At 44.1% G+C, this 18,207-nt stretch overlaps 1 protein-coding gene across 4 annotated transcripts; it reads right to left on the bottom strand.

Annotated features, from left to right (window-relative positions):
• Positions 1-351: 351 nt before the first annotated feature.
• Positions 352-13,412, bottom strand: TRIM39 (tripartite motif containing 39). Of its 4 annotated transcripts, none has more exons than XM_070360731.1 (8): positions 12,847-13,411; positions 12,285-12,601; positions 10,242-10,701; positions 8,250-8,345; positions 5,137-5,367; positions 3,932-3,954; positions 3,252-3,367; positions 352-2,442 (listed from the first exon to the last, which is right to left on the bottom strand). In XM_070360731.1, the coding sequence occupies exons 3-8, from the start codon at positions 10,692-10,694 to the stop codon at positions 1,895-1,897; spliced, it is 1,467 nt and encodes a 488-aa protein (XP_070216832.1). In that variant the 5' UTR covers positions 10,695-10,701; positions 12,285-12,601; positions 12,847-13,411; the 3' UTR covers positions 352-1,894. The 4 variants fall into 4 exon arrangements, with proteins under 4 accessions (XP_070216832.1, XP_070216833.1, XP_070216834.1 ...); XM_070360732.1 differs by lacking the exon at positions 12,847-13,411 and adding an exon at positions 12,738-12,819; XM_070360733.1 differs by lacking the exon at positions 12,285-12,601 and having other exon boundaries at positions 12,847-13,412.
• Positions 13,413-18,207: the final 4,795 nt, after the last annotated feature.

Raw genomic sequence — 18,207 nt, 5'->3', positions numbered from 1 at the left:
GAGATGGGGAGAGGGTAGCGATGTCAGCAGAGGATGAGAATTCTCTCCTCTCTCAACTACCGCCCCCCACACCTTGCCCCAATCAGGACTCCAGTTTGAAAGAAAAGGCTGAAATTTCCTCTCAGATTACTTTCACAAGGGCCTCCAGACTCAAATAAGGCATATGTTTAAAAGGCAGATATGCCCAGGCCCACTCCAGACCTCAATCAATCACTGAGGGCAAGCACCAGGAATATGCTTTTTTTTTTTTTTTTTGAGGCCACACTACAAGGCTTGTGGGATCTAAAGTTCCCCCACCAGGGATCAAACCCAGGCCCCCAACAGTGAAAATGTGGAGTGCTGACACTGGACTGCCAGGGAACTCCAAGGAACATGCATTTTTAACATTCAAGTTTCTAACACATCAACAGAGGTTACTGTCAAATTACCACAGGACACAAAGATTACTTCAGTGGATCCTTTGTTCCATATTATGTTTTACCAACCAAAGCATCTTGCCACAAAGAACCACAGTCAAGGCACAAAGGTAAGAGGAGAGTCTGGACGAAGTCCTGTTGAGGTGGTAGGAGGAGCTGAAATGCCCTCAATAAACTGCAGTTTCTTGTCCCAGTCTTCTGTGAACCCCTGATTAGCCAGTAGCAGATAATCCAGTCATTTTAGTTTGGTTTGGCATGCATTGCGTTACCTTTTCTGTAACATATGTACCCTATAGGTTGTTTATTTTGCCCTAACATTAAAATGATTTACATTCTCTGATAGGAGAAATGGCAAAACGTGAAGGATGGCAACAAACAAAAAACCGGCTCTTATGAACACTAGTTTCAGGCCAGATGCACACAGGCCAAAGGAAGTTGCCTGTCTGGCTCTCCCCTAAACATGCTACCCTCTTCTACCCTGTCCCCAGGGTAAGGAAGACACCAGTTTCTTTCTCCCTGTCTGGCTTGGATACCTTAGCCAGGTAACAAGGCTGACAACTTGGGAGCAACTACTTGGAGCCATTCTTTAAGGCCAGGGCTTTGGATAGGAATGCTTTTCTCTTTCCTCTAATACCTGACTCTCCTTTCCAAGTTCCCTTGGGGAAGCAGTGAGAGGGTAGACATGTCTTGCATGATCTCTTGCATCTTGCCCCTCCAGATGAGCAAGGTAACAGCTCTTGGAAACAAACAACTACAAGAAAGCAGGCGACAAGCCAGGCCTGCTGAAGATGGAGGCAGGGACCTGGGTTCTCTTTCTTCCTACTCCCTCCTCCTCACATTCCTACCTCTGGCCAATCCTACTCATAATGGAACCGAAGAAACCCTTCTCTCTTTCATTAGTCTCTAGGAATCGGGTCCTTTAGCCCTCTTTCCTGACCTTCGTTCTAAACTTCTTGATGCCCAATCTCTGCCCTGAAAATAACTCCTCAACTTCTAGACCCATGAGAACAACTGTCATTCACCTTTATTTCAATTAGAGGTACAAAGACCCCTGAGATCTTCCTAAAAAAAAAACAAGTCTATTCTGGGTCAAAGAACCCCCTGAAAGGCTGTACAGGGGTTTCTGTTTCCTTCTCTGGTTTGAGCAAGTCAGACCCTTCCACAGACTTGTTGTTTCTGGAAAAGTCTCTCCTTCCTTCCCAACCGGTCCTTGTGCAATAGCAAACCCGATGGACTTCAGGGGAGACCACCCCTGAGGACCAGCTCTCCACCCTGTCAGGAGGGAGACACTGCAGTGCTCTCGACCTAGTCCAGTCCTACCTACTCCTCCACATAAACCATTCGGGAAACCAAGGTGTTCTCCCACATGGTTCAGAACCAGAACCAGGCAGACACGAAGACATTCCAGCAGGTCACAGGAAGGAAGGCCTGTAGATCTTGACCCTGCCTCACCCTGATGATTCCCATGCCCCGACCTGTCACTCCCAATCTGTTGGGGGCCTGATGGTGAGTGGTGCAGCATTCTTCCGACCCGCCCGGATGCCTGGATAGAAGAGGGGCCAAAGTTTCTCAGTAAAAGTATCAGTGAAGGTGTAGATATGAGAGCGGTCTGTGACGTTGTAAAAAGACAGTGTGCCGGCCTCATAGTCTAGGAATATGCCCACCCGCTTGGGTTTCACCTTGATGTGCAAAGGGGTAAAAGGCGTGGTGGTGGCTGCGTACTTGTCCCCGTTCCATAGCCGCACCCGCCAGTAGCCAGTCTCAGGAAGCGGGGTCAGTTCACCCTTTCGGCTCACGGAGTCCCGGCACACGCCCACTGCCCAGTGGGTCTTGTCGCCCACCTCCACCTCCCAGTAGTGTCGACCCGAGGTGAAACCCTCAGTAGCCAGGACGCAAGGGTAGAAGGTGAAACGCCGTGGTGTATCAGGGAGATCCCGGAGTCTTGTCTCCACGAACTTGACGCTCTTACGATCTTCCGACAGGACTAGATTAGGATGAGCAGTTTCAGGGTCCAGGGTCACATCCGCTGGCGGAAGAAGCCACAGTGGGGAGCTAGATGAGGATGGGAATAGCTAAACGCCCCCGCCTCACTCTTCCAGCCTGCCTTTACAGAGCCTGCCCCCTGAAAGCCCCCAGAACCCCATGGTTTGGTTAACCTTCTCAATCCTCAGTGTCACCTAAGGCGGGGGTGGAGAGGGGAGGGAACAATGGCTTCTCATCCTGGCCCTAAAATAAACAGGTAATGATCTCTTGACTCTGCAAGGGCTGGTGCTTGAGGCTCCTGCCTGGTCCTCCCTCTATTCCTCTGATATCACCATGCATTTCACTGGGTGGAGAAGTACAAGGCACAGACCAAGGGCCAGAAACAATGAAAAATGTTAAGAAGGATACAGAGCAAGAGAGCATTACAGTCTGGCGATACGGTTACCATGTGTCTGTTTTCCTCCAACAGTCTGGCTTATGCCTGTTTTCTGAGTAAGTATTAATGAGACTCCCTTTCATTCTCAAGAGGAGACCAGTTTTCAGCAAATTATTTAACCTCTCTGGGTCCCTATTTAGAAAAGTGTGGGACTAAGAGGAGACCAGTTTTTGGCAAATTATTTAACCTCTCTGGGTCCCTATTTACAAAATGTGGGACTAAGAGCAGATGACACCTGAGGCTTCTCACTTTGAGTTCTGTGACTCAGTGAGATTAGAAGCCAGGTAAAGGAGTGGATGTGGATACAGGCATGAAAAGTGACAGCAGGGATAACTGAAGTCCAGATAAAGTAGGACCTAAAGACTTCCTTCTCTCTGTTGATTCCCTTTGCTAGTTTCCTTTTGGGAACAACTCACCAATTAGCTGTTTAAGGATTTTCCTTAGTGCAAAGTACTGTCGGGGGAAATTGCTGAAGTTCTTTTCCAGCTCTATGGATACTGAAGTCACCTCCATGGTCTTCACCTTCTCACATCTAGGAGGGATGGGGAGATAGGGGAAGAAAGGGTAGGGTCAGGGGAAGCTCCAGCTCACTCAGATATTCATCTTTAGGGAGAAACTAAAATCATTCATCCTTGTACTTTCTCCTCTCTCAAGATAAGTACTCACTGCTTTCTTTTGCCTATCTATGGAAAGAAAGGTGGTCCCTTGGACAAATCCTTAAGAATGAGTTTTAGAACTTTCTGGAGGTATTGTTATATTTCATGCAAAGAGATATCACCCCTACTCCCCAACCCATTCCTCCTTCCATCTTGTTTGGACATGATTCTACCCACAGGCCCAGGCTGAATCTGGTTCTATTACATTATGTTGGTATCTACCCTACCAAGGAAGTCCTGATGCTCAAACGGTAAAGGGGAACAGACTAGTACTCCCAATCATTTGCTCTGTAATTGGCTTCATGGATGCAAAAACCCTTCTCCCTTTTTCTACCCAAACACTGCATGACTTTCCCATTCTTACTCCCCCAGCTCCTTACTGCACCCCTACTCTTTAAGCCAAGACCTAACTCACTCGAAGAGATACAAGAATCACTTACTTTTCCAGGGTACTTTTGACATCCTAGAGGAAGGAGAAAAGAAAGCAATATTGGTCCTGGTAGTCAAGGGCCCTACAGGCAAAAGGTTCCCCTCCTCCCCAAAGTTCTAGAACTATTAAACAGGCACAGGACAACCTAAGGGTCACAGTGCAAAGGGGACTAACTCCAGAGGGATCTGAGTACATCTTTCCCAACCTAACCCCCACCTTCAGCTCTCAGTCATCATGAAACTTGGTAATTGATGTCACTTCCAAATAGTTTCCTGTGTGTTTGTCTTTGTTCCTCAAGAACACCGGGAGCTTAATGCCAGGGATAGGATTGTCTGCTCTTTGCTCTGTCCCCCAAGTACCAACCACACACCTGCCTCCTCGAGAATCAGTAGAGATAGTTCTAGACTGCTGGCATAGGAATGAATCACTCTCTCCCATTGTGGTTTGGTATCCCTTGTCTAGTATTGGTTAATAAATATTAATAAGTGCGTGCCAATCCTGATTTGTGAATACTTGGGGTCCAGAAGACAAAGAAGACAAATCTCTGCCCCGCCAAGGATTTCCCAGTTTAATGTGGAAGGCAGAACACACATACATGAAAGGACATGAGAATAAATACCAAGCAATATATAACATGCAGGTAAATATACAACAAAGCCTCAATGATTCAAATGCTGGTAATGTGATCTCTAAGATAAGAAATATGTTTCCTGGAATCTTGCTAACACCATTCATTTGCTTAAGAAAACAGACTATTTCAAACATTTTAGAGGCACTATTTACATATCAAAAGCAGCATGTTACTATACATTATTTCAAGTGTCATCACACTATTTTTCTATTCTTTTTGAGCACTAGGTAAATCAAGTTCCAGGACTTAAAAGTAACAGTTACTGCATTTTACACAATTTTTAATGCATAGATTTTTCACTAATTTAGACTAGACTGCCCTCCTCTCAAAAAAGTGAGTTTTTTCTTTGGTACAAATTAAGCACGTAATTGTTGACAAGACATAAGAACACAGAAGTGATCAAAAGGGGATGTGAGAAATCAGAGAAGGCTTTCTGTAGAGAAAAATCCTTTGAGCATGTCTGGAAGAAAGAACTGGATTTAGAGAGGCAGAGTGGAGGAGTGAGCATTGCAGGCTGACAGAATGACCTGTGCAAAGCTAGACTGCGTGCGGCCTGAGTGGCTATGCAGGGGCAAAGGTCGAACCTTAAGCATCTCGAAGCCCGACTGTAAGCACTTGCCCTCCACCTCAGCAGCCAAGTGGGCGAGGTCCCGGCGCTTGTCTCCAAGGTGAGCAGCATTTTCTCGGAGGCGCTGTAGAATGTCCTGTTCCTCCTCCTCCAGCCGTGAAAGTAACACCTGCTGCTCTTCATCCAGCCGTCGGTGAAGCTCTTCAAATTCCTTTAGGATCTGCTGTCGGCGACTTTCCACCAGTCTCTGAGAACAGAGGGTGGGTGTTATGTTTAACAGGGTCAGTGGGGCATAGGATACCTTCCTCACCCACCATGTGTATGAATTCACAGACTTCAAGTGTCATTGGAAAGAGTTTAAAAGGACACTCATGTTTCTCTCCATTGATATTTCCTTCTGTAAAGAACGGCTCTATCCCCATTAGCACCCTTACTGATACCTTGGGATGAAGATCATTGAGATAAAAAAATAAACCAATGCTGAAAAAATTATTTTATTTACTAAATTAACTTCTAAAAAGCATACTTTTATGTTGTAGTAAAAAAATTCAAGACATAAGAACTCAATAATATGACAAGTACTATTACAGAGATACCGCGGTAATACTACTGCAATAATATGACAAGTACTAATAGCAGAGATGGCTCTGCTATCTCTTACTCTTAAGTTCTAGCTAACGCAAATTGTCAAGACAAGCAAAACACAAATACTGGAAAGTTAGAGATTGTCATAATTTGTACACTGCAAGACATCTACTTGATAAAAACCATAGATGGAAAAACTGGAAAAGTATCAGAATCAGTAAGATTTTAGTAATGGACTGTTATAAAATATAAATTTAGATTTCAGGGCTGAGCCTGCTAAAGTTTCAAGTCACTTCAGAGACTGACAGTTTACACCCCAGGAATGGGTTATAGATGTGAAAAAATAAAAGGGGCATTGGGTCTGGAGGTGGGGATGAGGGAGAGGGAAGAAAGAGAATTCAAAAGTCACTGAAGGAAAGTTGGTGATTGGTGACAGTTTCTGAGACGACTGAAATGATAATTTACATAAAAAAAAAAAACCACACCACAGTTCTATTCAAGCATTTAGCAGGTTTTTAAACCTTTTATTTCCTTCTCCATCCTTTACCCTTAAGAATGTGATCAATAGGAAGAGGAAAGCTAATGATTAGGAATAAGCTTCATTTTCACAGATTTTAAGTGTTTCAAGACAATAATTTTTAAAGTTTACCTTTGCAATCAAAATTAGTTCAACTTTTAAAAATTTCAAATGTGTGTTTTTAAAATGCATAAAGGACTAAGGTAATAATACTTGCTTCCTGTTGAAATGTTGTCATTGTTAAAAAACAAACACACACTAGTGTTCCCACTAATGTCAAACCTGTTTAGTTCTTGGTAATCCCTAAATCTCATTTATTTCTTCTGGAAGGCTTTAATGACGTTGAGTTTCTCTGCCATATTCTTGGGAATTTGCAGCTGTGCTTTTTGTGTCTGTTGTTTCTATTTTCTCTACCTGACAGTAAGCTCAAGGAGGGCAAGGACCGTGTTTTTGGTCATCAATGGCCCGGTGTCAAAGACAGGGTGTGGCCTATACTGGAAGCTTAATAAATATTTATTGATTCCTGCAGAATCAGTCGGAGAAGGCAATGGCACCCCACTCCAGTATTCTTGCCTGGAAAATCCCATGGACGGAGGAGCCTGGTGGGCTGCAGTCCATGGGGTCGCTCAGAGTCGGACACGACTGAGCGACTTTACTTTCCCTTTTCACTTTCATGCATTGGAGAAGGAAATGGCAACCCACTCCAGTGTTCTTGCCTGGAGAATCCCAGGGATGGGGGAGCCTGGTGGGCTGCCGTCTATGGGGTCGCACAGAGTCGGACACGACTGAAGCGACTTAGCAGCAACAACAGAATTAGTATCTCTGGTTTTGCCACATAATGGCTGTATGATCTTGGACTAGACACTGATTCAAGTTCTGTTTCCTTCTGTGTAAACTGGAGATAACAAGACTTACCCTATAGGGTATCTAAGTTCACTCTTGCCTAATATGCTTTGCTGGACTCCCTTCTCCTTTTCTTGTACCTTCTCTGTGTTCCACTGGGGCCAAGGCTAGCCTGACCTCTTAGAACTTAAAACTGGGCAGAACCAAGCATAAGAACTAATACAATACTTGAAGTTTGGAATGTCATGAACACCTAATGAATTAATGCCAAGGAATCAATAAATACTAGTTATTTTTACTGTTAAAATTCATACATGTTTCACTATCCAATAGAAGAAATAAGGCAGATACCAAAATACCAGGCTACAAATATGATAATACTATAGAAAAGATGTGAAATTGTATGAAAATTAAGAAAGTGAATTTCTGAAGGGTCAGGAAAGGCTACATAGTAAATGGTTTTCATTTTAGGATGGACAGAATCCTATAGGTAGAAGATGGGAAGGGGAAGAACATTCTAGGAAACCATACTACCTAGCATACTCGAGCTTATGTGAATTAAGAGAATGTGGTCCTAATGTGGCTGGGGGGTTCTGGGAGCTCTCGGGCAGGTTCTTCATCCTTCCTCCCCAGTGCACCTTCCACATTCTCCAGCAAAGAGCCTCCTTCCTGCTCTACAAAGAAAAGGAGACCAGCGGCCATGAACTCCCTCAACTCGCCAAATCCTTCACCCCTTATATCCTTCTCCTCAAGTCTTAATCCATGGCAAATAATTTAAGTACAATGTTTAATGACAATCAAGCTTAATAAAATATCATCGTTTTTGAGAGAAGAGCATTTTTTAATAAACCAAAAATGGTGGATTAAATAATGCGTCATTAATGTTCAGTTAAATAATGTTCAGTTAAATAATGTGTGGCTAATGTTCAGGGAGTCCCTGGTGGCTAAGATGGTAAAGAATCTGCCTGCAATGCAGGAGACCTGGGTTTGATCCTGGGTCAGGAAGATCCCCTGGAGAAGGGAATGGCAACCCACTCCAGTATTTCTGCCTGGAGAGTTCTATGAAGAGAAGGAACCTGGTGGGCTACAGTCCACAGGGTCACAAACAGTTGGACATGACTGAGTGACTAACAATGTTCAGTTATTGCCTGTAGGGCAGGCCAAATGGGACTGCCTGCCTTTACCTTGAGTTCGCCAGGCTTCTTCTCCTCAGCGGACTTACAGCGGCTGATCTCCTGCAGCTTCTGCTCCAGGGGCTCCAGGCACTTCTGCAGTTTTTCCTGAGAGGTGTGAAGTAGGAGAACAACATTTGTGGTTGGCTGGTACAGCCTATGTTCAGAGCTTAATCCATTTGTTTTAAACTACTTGCTTCCTATTCATCTCAGTTCAGTTCAGTCGCTCAGTCGTGTCCGACTCTGTGACCCCATGAATCGCAGCACGCCAGGCCTCCCTGCCCATCACCAACTCCCAGAGTTTACTCAAACTCATGTCCATCAAGTCGGTGATGCCATCCAGCCGTCTCATCCTCTGTCATCCCTTTCTCCCCCTGCCCCCAATCCCTCCCAGCATCAGAGTCTTTTCCAATGAGTCAACTCTTCGCATGAGGTGGCCAAATTACTGGAGTTTCAGCTTCAGCATCACTCCTTCCAATGAACACCCAGGGATAATCTCCTTTAGAATGGACTGGTTGGATCTCCTTGCAGTCCAAGGGACTCTCAAGAGTCTTCTCCAACACCACAGTTCAAAAGCATCAATTCTTCGGTGCTCAGCCTTCTTCACAGTCCAACTATCACATCCCTACATGACCACTGGAAAAACCATAGCCTTGACTAGATGGACCTTTGTTGGCAAAGTAATGTCTCTGCTTTTTAATATGCTATCTGGATTGGTCATAACTTTCCTTCCAAGGAGTAGGCGTCTTTTAACTTCATGGCTGCAGTCACCACCTGCAGTGATTTTGGAGCCCCCCCAAAATAAAGTCTGACACTGTTTCCACTGTTTCCCCATCTATTTCCCATGAAGTGATGGGACCAGATGCCATTCAGTTTTCTGAATGTTGAGCTTTAGGCCAACTTTTTCACTCTCCTCTTTCATCTGACCACCTCTTAATCCAACTCCGTCCCTTGCTCATGAAGTGTCAACTTCCTATAGGTTCCTCCTCCTGCCACCAGCCTGTCTCCAAGCCTTCCTTGCTTGCAAAACTTTCATTGAATCTCACTGTGTCCAGTTGTCACCAACTCTCCGTTCTTCCCTAGCCCTATTCATTTTCTAACTGAAGGAATTGCCTGTACTGACAGTGACCTTATGTACCCTGATATCCTTCTTCTGTTTTTGGCCACATGGCATGCAGGACCTTAGTTCCCTGACCAAGGATTGAATCCCTGCAGCACTGGAAGCATGCAGTCTTAACAACTGGACTGCCAAGGAAGTCCCTGATATCCTTTTAAATCTGTTTTCCTATACAACTCTAACCACTTGCAAATGAAATAAAATCTTGATTATTCTGTGAACTACCATAAAGTCTTGTTTGTAAGACTTCATTAACATAATTAGGCAAACTACTTGATAAAGTGCTAAGACAGTAAAATCTCTAGTTCCTATTACTCAAACATTTACCCTGTGTCTCAGCAGTAAATTAAACCAGGTGTCATGTTACCCATTAGCTGGGGAAGATGAAAACAGGCTGGTTTAGCTTAGCCTGGCTGGGATTATTCTAAAATGATGTTACCTGTTCCCAATACCAGTGGGTAAATAAGCGGTGTGCTGAGCAGGGGGACAGAATGAAGGAACCAGACCATTTTTCAGTTCTTCTTAAGTCTGAGATTCTCTGTGTGGTTTCATTCATTTATGAAAAATAGGGTACATTCTAAGACCACACATACTCAAATGTGTTACAAAAGTCAAGAAAGAAATTTGGCGGGTACTTCTTACTGCTCTTCTTCATGCCTGAGGACAACCAATCAGAGGGGACTATGTGCACTGTCCGCGCCCCGCACCCCCCCGCCCCCGCCCCCACCCGCCCCTGCCGGCCCAGTACATTGCTCCAAGGGGACTACAGAGTGAGGACCAGAGACTGTCTTGCCCTCAGGAACTTATGACTTTCTACCCAGGGAGTCTCCCATCCTCTGGGCTCCTCCTTCCTGCCCTGCTTTGAAATCAAGTGTCTGGTTCCCTACCTTATACTCCTGTGTGGCATCGTCCAATGGCACGACGGTATGGGCCCGGTGGGTGTGGGAAATTGCACATATCAAACACACAGCCTCCTGGTCCTCATAGCAGAAGAGGCTGAGGGCCTCATGGTGCTGGGGGCAGAGGCTCTCATCTCGGATCTTTCGCTTGACGGCCTGCAGCTGCTTAGCAATTTCCACCATACTGCCCAGCTGTCGATTAGGCCGGAGACTGCGGTAGCGGGACGTCTTTCGACATACAGGACAAGGGAAGTCCCTCTCTAGGTCCTCCCACCAGCGAGTGATGCAAGCTTTGCAGAAGTTGTGCCCACACTCAATGATGACAGGCTCCTTGAGATACTCCAGGCACACAGAGCAACTTGCCTCCACCTGTAGGTTCTCCAGAGCTGCAGCTGTGGAGGCTGCAGAGGCCCCGGCCTCTAAGAGACTTGTCTCTGCCATTATTTAACTTGAGGTTAAGAAGAGAGAAGAGAAAAAAAAAAAGTTAGTTGGGAGGGTTAATTTTTTTGCATCCCTGGCCTGACATTTACCCCCATGTTAAATCCTAACTCCAGATTTAGCACTGTCTTGGTATTTTTACATCTTCTGTTCCACCAGTCAATCTCTTCGGTTTCTCCATTTCCAAAAATTGTGACTCCCAGCTATGAGCAAACTGACACACAACCCTCAGTCTTGTCTTTCTCCACTGCCTTCTCTTGTTAGAAGCAGAGGCTTCTTTCAAGTCTAGCCCAGAGTATTCATCCTGATCCAGGTTCATTCCACTAGTATTGTAACAGTTTCAGAAAAATGTATTCTTAGTTTGACATCTTTTTCTAATAGATGAAAAAAGAGTATGGGAAAGTGAAAAGTACCTTAAGAGTCAAAGCATTAAGATTGCTTAAATCAAGTATATTTTAAAGTTGAATGCTACAGAAGAGTTCTACTACAATAGCCCACTGAAGCCTAAGCTTGATTCTCTGCCACTGTTCCCTCAGTCTTTCAAATGGTAGATATTGGAATGAGTTAGGCAAGGGTAACAACCTCTTCTCTTCAGAAAAGTGTGACACTATGCTTCCCTTCACCAGGCCTAGAGGAAGTGTGCACTTATCATGGAATGAAACGATTCACACAACTGTTTCCTATTTGTGTGCATTTGGATGTTTGGAGCTGCTGTAAAAGTGATAAATTTACAGCAGCTATACCAAAGAGTTTATTACTGAGCCCAGGGCAATAATTTCTTGAAAAGAAGAGTTGACAAATTTATTCTAAGTATTCAGTGAGGACTGGAGTCTTTTGAAATAGTTGTTGATAACTAATTCCTTGGATATACTGTACTTTCAACTAATAGGTTCTGGGGTGGTCGGGAATTAAGAGAGAAAAGTAAAATGGCAATCAAAAACTCTAATGAAGCCTCAAAAGAATTGGAAATGCGCCTGAGAGATGTATAAAGCAGAAGGTTGGTCCTCTTTAAGGTCCATCCTTAAAACATAACCACTATTATCCATGAAATATTTCATTTCTCTACCCCTTAACCTCTCTTTCTAAGGAACCCAACAGAAGAAAATTTAATACGTCTATCTATGTGTTAGGAGAGAAGTGGCCATGTAGTGAGTTGGGTTAACAATGATTGTATCTGTATATACTGATGGCAAACGTGAAAAGTGTTTAATTTGGAGTAGGAACTGATAACATATTTGGACCTGAATTTCTCCCTCAACCACGAGAGAAGTTCAGTTAGATGATTTTTCTCTACCTACAGGAATCCAACTTCGACGAGTACCCCTTCCCTTTTCCTAATCTAGAAATTAGATGGTCGCCTCACCCGAGATGAGTTGAATTGTATGCTGAGTTAGGGACCAGGATGGATCTAGACTGGCGAAAAAGTAGCGTTAGAGAGAGATGGGGGAAAAGGTTAGGGAAGTATGGGGAGAGGGCTTGGAGCTACAGCATTAGTGAGGCCTGGGTCATTTCCCCCCTATTCCTCGTGTCTCAGTAGAAGGACAAACTTCAGAGAGGTCCTCATTGTGTTTCTACCACTGTCAGGGGTCCCACCTTGCGCCCCTTTCCTGAGCGTGGTCCACAACTCGGTCCCACCCCCGTCTCCATCTTCTCCCGCCTGATCAGGCGCAGGGGGGCTGGAGAGGGGGGAGAGGAAACGTCGTTGTTGGCAGGGAGGGAGGGATGCGAGTCCAGGTGAGAAGGTGTGACGTGAAGATGGGATGCCCGCCGCTATGACGCAGCCGAGACCCGCGGTGACGGCGTCAGTTTCACCCGGGGAGGCGAGCGGCAGCGGGACGGGGTAACGGCGGGGTAGCCAAGCAACGCCGGACGCGCTGACGTCGCCGGGGCGGCAAAACGTCCGCCCGGGCCTGAAACGGGCGGAGGCAGCTGTGGTTACGTGCGGGGGGCCGGTGACGCAGTCGCGGGGCGCTAGGACGCGGCGTGCGGAGCCGGCGGGCAGGGGCAGGCCCCAGGGTCCCGGCGCGGCGGCGGGACAGCACCTACCTTCCCGGCTTCGGGTCCGGGAGTGCGGGGCGCGGAGCCGCCGGAGCGCTGCCTCCCTCCTTCCTCCTCCCCCCCGCCCCCGCCCCGCAGCGCGACACACAATACTCGCCGGAAGCGGAAGCCTCGCCGAGAGGCTCGTGTCAGTGGAAGCTGGGGTGTAGGCGGGCGACAGCGGGAGGGCCTAGCGGCGCCTGCCGAACAAGAAGGCGGGGGGCCGGAGGTGAGCACCAGCTGGAGGAGTCAGGGGCAAGAAGAGACCCGGAGGGGCAGGTGGCTGGAATGCGGTCGTCCAGGTGACCCGAGGAATCCGCTGGAGAAAGACAGCCGCGCATGCGCGTGCCGGAGCGCTGAAGCCCATTGCCCTCAGGGCGCCTACGGGCGCCGGGGCAAGCGGTACTGTCCCGCCCAGGGTCCGCGCCCGGACTCTGGCCTGGCTCGGTTGTTCCCAGGTGGCGCTGGGAGCCGTCGAGGGCGGAGCAGGGGCGGGTTGCGGACTTTGAGCTACACTTCTCCTCTCTCCTGGCCAGTCTCGGGAGAAGGTGGCTCGCCGAGTCGGCGGCCAATAATGTGGCGGTCCTGCTGGTCTCAGCTGGCACGTCATTTCCGACTAGTTGAGTTTTAGGCTTTTAACATTCAAGGATTAGCTCAGTCCTGCTTTGGGCTTCGGATATTCCTTACCTTGTCCCTTCTAGGCGGGCTTTATGGAAATTACCTGCTGTCTCCGCTGGAGTGGGAGCCTCGAAAGAGCTGGTACTGCGACTCTGCTGCTCACCTTCGCATCCTCGGCTCCTTGCTCGGGGCCCGACTGCAGTGAGCGCGCCTTGAACTCGGGTTCTGAATGCGAGAGAATCCTGTCTTTTTCCAGTTTGGGAGCTTTGACTTGAGTTTCTCCCCAAGAGTAGATAATGCTTGTATGGAGACTCCAGACTCCTGCGTTATTACCTCCTTACTTTCCTCTCCTGTTGCTGGAAGCTTCGCAGGTCTGTGACTTTGGAGGACGAGGGTGAGTTGAGGCTGGAAGAGTCTGCTGATGGAGGTGTGATGAGACTGGGAGGAGGTGCGGAGTTGATGGAGCTGCGGAGGGTGGGTGCTGGGTAAATGGGTGATGCGGCTGGGTAGGAGTTAGTGCTCTAAGCGCAGACACGGCTGGTAGAAAAGGCAGCCCACCTCCCCTCTTCCCCCAATATTTGGCATACAGAATGCTGACTGAAAGAAATAAGCAAATTTTGGTGTCCCCTTCGAGGGGAAATGGCCATATGGCCCAGCTTGTTCCTGTGTAAGTTGTGATGCTGTTTACAAACACTGTGCAGTGTTTAACCTCAGAGCATCCTGGGAGCCAGGAACTTATTTACTTGCAGAAAATATCTAATATGGGAGGTATGAAGATTTAGAGTCAGACATGCTAAGTACAGTTGATCTGCTTTTTCTTCACTGTTCTTTGCTTTTTGTTCACTTTTCTTTTTTCAGTAGCCAGTGGTTGAAGATTAAATTCGATAAAATTACATTAACTCTTCTCCACCCCATTGTTATTTGATTGTTAGGAATTTTAGAAGCAGTACGTTTTCTATTTTACGGACTGCCTCAATTCGAATGTAGTGAAAGCCACTAACTAGGTGGTCAGCCTCTTTAGCCTTGCTTTATGGGGAGAGTGGTGAGGTTTGGTTCTGGTTTATGATTTGTAACTTTTAAGGTGTTGGCTAGCACTTTACTCTGGCTTTCTGTTTGTAAAAACAGATGTGGTACTAAGGAAATTATCAGGAGCAAGGACATTGCCTAGGAGTATGAAGAATGTGTTGGCCTCGAGTAATAGATTTTTAAGGGGACTTCATGCCCAATAGGGCTTCCCTGGGGGCTCAGAGGTTAAAGCGTCTGCCTGCAATGCGGGAGACCCAGGTTGGATCCCTGGATTGGGAAGATCCCCTGGAGAAGGAAATGGCAACCCACTCCAGTATTCTTGCCTGGAGAATTCCATGGAGGGAGAAGCCTGGTAGGCTACAATCCACGGGTTGCAAAGAGTCGGGCATGACTGAGCTACTTAACTTTCATGCCAAGTACGGAAGAAAAGGGAGGAAGAATAGGTAAAACTATAAAATTATAGTTTAGAAGTTTATTATACTATAAAAATACAGTTTAGAGGGCATTATTGTCATAGGCCAGGGGTAGATATTGCCCATACTGTCTTTGTGGTATGAAAATTGCATCAGATTATACTAAATGGTGAGCATTACTGAAGTTTGAATTTCATATAAATTCTTCACTTGTTTTGAAAATTTATTCTCTTTTTTATTTTACCCCCAATCATTTAAAAATATAAACACATTTCTTAGCTTGTGGGCTGTACAAACACAGGTGGCAGACCATAGTTTGCTGAGCCCTTACATAGAACAATAAAGAAGTACTCGGTATTTTTCAAGAGAGAATAATTGAGAAAGAGGGTGATCCCAGTGCTATGATCTCTTATTTTCATCTGTCTATATGATAACACACAAAATAATAAAGAAAATTTGAGATCTTAACACAAATTTGTATTTTTTATGACCTGTGAAACTTGATCACGTGAGAATTATGAATATACTAATAAGATACAAGTACATTCTTTAAACAAGAAAAAGTATTCCTTGTCTAAAAAAGGGATTGTAGTTCAGGAGAGGTGGAATAACATCGAGTTGTGGTGTTGATTTAGACCAAAGGATTTCCAGCACAGGAATATGCTGGAATAATAGTAGTAAAATATTATTACTATTATGCAAAAATAATTACTATATAGTAAATATTACTATATTACTATAATTTATGCAAAAATAAATAGTAATGTGAAGGATAATTCAAAAATTTTAAATATACACTTTAATATTGTTTTTATATCAGGGAACGATATATCTGCTATATCTTTTATATAGAGGATCTTGTGGAACTGCTGAGTCATATAGAGGAAAAGCGGGTATTAGCACTGCAGGTTGGAGAAGGAAATGGCAACCCACTCCAGTGTTCTTGCCTAGAGAATCCCAGGGACAGGGGAGCCTGGTGGGCTGCCGTCTGTGGGGTCGCACAGAGTCGGACACGACTGAAGCGACAGCAGCAGCAGCAGCAGCAGCAGCAGCACTGCAGGTAGGAAACTGGTGGAGGTCGGATATACGATGTGGTAGGTTGAGGAGGGAAAGAGTTCAGCTGTCCATACTTCTGAAATTCTAACTCAGAAAAAGGCAAAGCATCTAATTTTTCCCCACCTTTTTTTTTTTTTTAGTTATGAAAAATTTAAATTACAGTCTTTTTATAGGTTACATTGGCTTTTATCTTTCCCGTTCAGTAACATTGGAGTTACTTTGTTCTTTTTCAAGTCTACATTATTACTTCTTTGTGTAGACATATGATTGATTCAGCCATTTGTTTAAATAAGACATTTAGGGCCTTTCCGGGTGTTAACTTTTTGGCCACGCGGCTTGCAGGATCTTAGTTCCTCAACCGGAAATCAAACCCAGGCCTTAGCAGTGAACGGCGCTAAGTCTTAACCTCTGGCCTGGCAGGGAATATCCCCCAAGTCTTATTAAAGGCCATAGTGGACATACTTGTAATATATCTATTTCCCTCATTTTTACTCTGATAATACTTGACGTATAAACACTGTATTAGTTTAGGTTGTACAACATAATTATTTGACATATTTGCACATGTATCTTTATTTTGTCATAACATCTGTATTAGTAGGACAAACTCCTGAAAACTGAGCTTCTTTGTGAAAAGGCATGGAAATTTAAAATCCTAATCGTCTTTTCAGTTTCCTTGCCATAAGGTTGTACCTATTTATGCCCACACCAGCATGTAATGAGATGACCTCTTTGCTTACAGTGGAGCCTGTGTTGATGTTTTCATATTTTAAATTTTTTGCTAATATTTTTCATTAAAAGTTTTTAATGATTGCATAACAGATCTTGTTCTGTAGGTAATGTACATTTTCCAGCCTTTTTTTCAGCAGATGGGCATTTACTTAATTTCCTTTATAAAAAATTTTTTTTAATTTTGCTGCTGCATAAACAGTGTTAAAAGATTCTCTGAACATTTGTCCTTATGTGCTAGTGGATTTATTACTGTGAAAAAGGTTGGATTGAAGGCTATAATTTACATCAGCCCTCTGTATCTGTGGGCTCCTCATCTGTGGATGTGGAGAGCTGCCATTCTTTAGAAAGGACTTGAGTATCAGTGGATTTTGGTATCCATGGGGAACAGCTGTAGTACTAATTTTTATGAATATTTCCATACTGATTTTTAAGAAGGCTATTATTATTTACATTTACCTTGACAGCAGTATTTGAGCTTTCCTGTTTCCCACATCCCAGAAGAGATGGTTATTATCTATGTTTTTATTTCTTTCTGGCCAGAAAAGAGATGTTTGGTTATTTGAATCATATTTTTTTTCTTCCTTAGTAATTTTGAGTATCTTTTTGTTGTTATTTGTTTGTTACTGGGGTTTGTTTTCTGTGCATTTCCAATCTTTGGCTGTTTTTCCTGTTGCATTGTCTGTCTTTTGCTTATCAATTTATACATACATACCACACATGACATACTGTCCTCATTAAGAAATCCAGTCTGACTCCAGATTCTAATTTACTTTCCTACGTTTTCCTACAATGTTTTTTTATTTTTTACATTTAGATCTTTATTTTTTAGAATATGATGTAGCTTGAAATTTTCCATGAATAAAAAGTTGTAGAAATTAAATAAATTTTTAAAAGTATATGATGTAAAAGGAAGATCTTTATTTTTCTCTAGAGCAGTGCTGTCCAATAGAAATGGAATGCAAGATACTTATGTAATTTTAAGTTTTCAGTCAAGCCGCATTAAAAAAAAAGTAAAAACAGATGAAGTTAATCTTAATAGTATATTTTATTTCACCAACTTAACCCATTATATAAAAATATTATTTTTACATATAATTTATTTTGAACAATTATTAAACGATGTCTTTGAAATCCAGTGTGTATTTTACACTTATATCAAATCTCAGTTCAGACTAGGCACATTTTAGTTGATCAGTGGCCGCGTGTGGCTAGTGGCTTTTGTTGAATAGCGTGTGTTATATGGATTGGATGGATGGCTCGTTGTGCTAGCTTCATTTATTAAATAATCATCCTGTTTTTGTTGAATTAAATTTCACACTTGTCACACCTGAAATTGTTTCATAGTGAGATCTGTTTCTGGATTTTTGATTCTAATCTATTTGTCTCTTACACCAACACCACAGATTTTATTTCATTGAATTTTCTTGGATGTTCTTGGACATGTATTCCATATATAAATTCTAAATCAGTTTTTTTTTTTTTTTTCAGTTCTCTCCCCTCAAAGGAATTAAAAAAACCTATTGTGATTCTAAACAGAAAGGGGTTTAATGTATAATTTAATTTGGGTATAGTTGGCATTTTTTATATTGTCTTCCCAGTCAGGAATTTGGTTTGCCTTCCATTTATTCAGGTCT

This window comes from Bos mutus, chromosome 23 (assembly GCF_027580195.1).
Source record: "Bos mutus isolate GX-2022 chromosome 23, NWIPB_WYAK_1.1, whole genome shotgun sequence".
NCBI lineage: Eukaryota > Metazoa > Chordata > Mammalia > Artiodactyla > Bovidae > Bos > Bos mutus.
This window is presented reverse-complemented; position numbering and strand designations above follow the sequence as displayed.

Bases quoted from the DNA above. Each gene is read 5' to 3' on its own strand.
- TRIM39 (XM_070360733.1), bottom strand. From the start codon at position 10,694: ATGGCAGAGACAAGTCTCTTAGAGGCCGGGGCCTCTGCAGCCTCCACA. The intron at 5,368-8,249 runs GTAAAGGCAGGC...CTCTGTTCTCAG, and splicing joins AGAAGCCTGGCGAACTCAAG to AGACTGGTGGAAAGTCGCCG. The intron at 3,368-3,931 runs GTAAGTGATTCT...CATCCCTCCTAG, and splicing joins GTCAAAAGTACCCTGGAAAA to ATGTGAGAAGGTGAAGACCA.